This window comes from Cupressus sempervirens, chromosome 10 (genome assembly GCF_028749045.1).
Source record: "Cupressus sempervirens isolate cs-2001-9-10 chromosome 10, ASM2874904v1, whole genome shotgun sequence".
NCBI classification, from domain to species: domain Eukaryota; kingdom Viridiplantae; phylum Streptophyta; class Pinopsida; order Cupressales; family Cupressaceae; genus Cupressus; species Cupressus sempervirens.
This window is the reverse complement of record NC_143127.1, coordinates 467,816,319-467,817,683: the sequence shown is the minus strand read 5'-3', so window position 1 is coordinate 467,817,683 and position 1,365 is coordinate 467,816,319. Positions and strand designations below refer to the sequence as shown.

Genomic DNA, 1,365 nt, shown 5'->3' with positions numbered 1-1,365 from the left:
ATCCAAAAACATACACAATCAAAACCCAAAACAATCCAATCCATGAGAAATCCAAGCACATTGTACAAACCCCATCCTTAAATTCAACCATAATGCCTACAATTCATTCATTCAAATGCTTTTGATTCTAAGTTTTTCACTCCCCTCTTACTCACAGAGAATAATCCAAAAGCGTGAATTCAAAACTCAAAAATCATACACCCAATCCATCAGAAACCCAAGTCGCAATGTAAACTCAATCTTTGTTGTAATCTTAATTTACAGAATGTAATTTACAGAATGTAATTTACAGAATGTAATTCACAGATTTGAATCCAAAACAGATGTAGTTCACAGAATTCAATCCAAAAACATACACAATCAAAGCCCAAAACAACCCAATCCACCACAAATCCAAGTACATTGTACAAACCCCATTCATAAATTCAGCCAACAAACACTCACAATTCATTCAGATTCCTCGTCCTCTTCAGAGGAGGATTGATACCAGACCATGAGCAAAACAATGAAAAGAACAATGGCAACACCAACAGGGGATCCACCAGAAGATCTACTCACAGAATAAGGAGCACCACCAACAGGAACAACTCCTCCTCCTCCTCTCTTCCCCATAGATGAAAGCCATCTGATCACCAAGATCAAAAAGAGCGGCGCCACCATTACCATCAAAGGATTGACCTCGCTGAGAGCCTCAAAGCTGGTCTGTTCTGCTACAAATTGGGGCACCACCAAGAAAATGGCGACGACCGCCAAGAGGAGAATTGTGTGAGGCGGAGAAGATGGATGAGGAGGAGGAGGAGGATATCCAGCTCTCCTGTAGCCACTCATTCCTCAGATCCCCTTTTCCTCCCAGAAAAAAAACCCCAATTTAATTTCACCGCATCCCCTCATTTCTTTTCATATAAACCCTCATTTCAAATGGGTCCCCCGGATGAGAATGATGATACGTGGCTGATTGTTTGTTGTTGGTGAATGAAATCATTATATCCGGTGGAGAAGCCTGCTTGTCGTATCTTGATGGGCTGCAGATGCCGCATTTGAGATTTTCTGTCCATGGTTCCTGGTTGCTTTCAGTGGCTTCGTTGTTTAATGCCTTGTGAATTGACGTTCCCCCAACCGGGCAGTCCATTCAATGAAATGTGAGACTTGGTTTTCTATATGGGTTTTTTCTGTAGTTTAGTGGGTTCCAGCTTTCTGTATGGGTTATGAGAATGAATCAGGATTGCAACTTTGGAACGGCTCCTGTGGACTTTGCAATGTTTGAAATGATTCGCTTCACCCAACCGTTGTACAACAATTCATTCTATATGCACATGGAAAGGGCAATTGGACTTTTCTGAGGGTTAAGATATCAAGCGATTTGTT

At 41.5% G+C, this 1,365-nt stretch overlaps 1 protein-coding gene across 1 annotated transcript; it reads right to left on the bottom strand.

Annotated features, from left to right (window-relative positions):
* Positions 1 to 230: 230 nt before the first annotated feature.
* On the bottom strand, positions 231 to 1,108 carry LOC149534724 (uncharacterized). The gene has a single exon (XM_089806577.1). It carries the CDS (start codon positions 826 to 828, stop codon positions 448 to 450), a length of 381 nt encoding a protein of 126 aa, XP_089662703.1. The 5' UTR covers positions 829 to 1,108; the 3' UTR covers positions 231 to 447.
* Between the last annotated feature and the right edge of the window lie 257 nt (positions 1,109 to 1,365).

Coding starts and splice junctions, on each gene's coding strand:
- LOC149534724 (XM_089806577.1), bottom strand. CDS start 828: ATGAGTGGCTACAGGAGAGCTGGATATCCTCCTCCTCCTCCTCATCCA.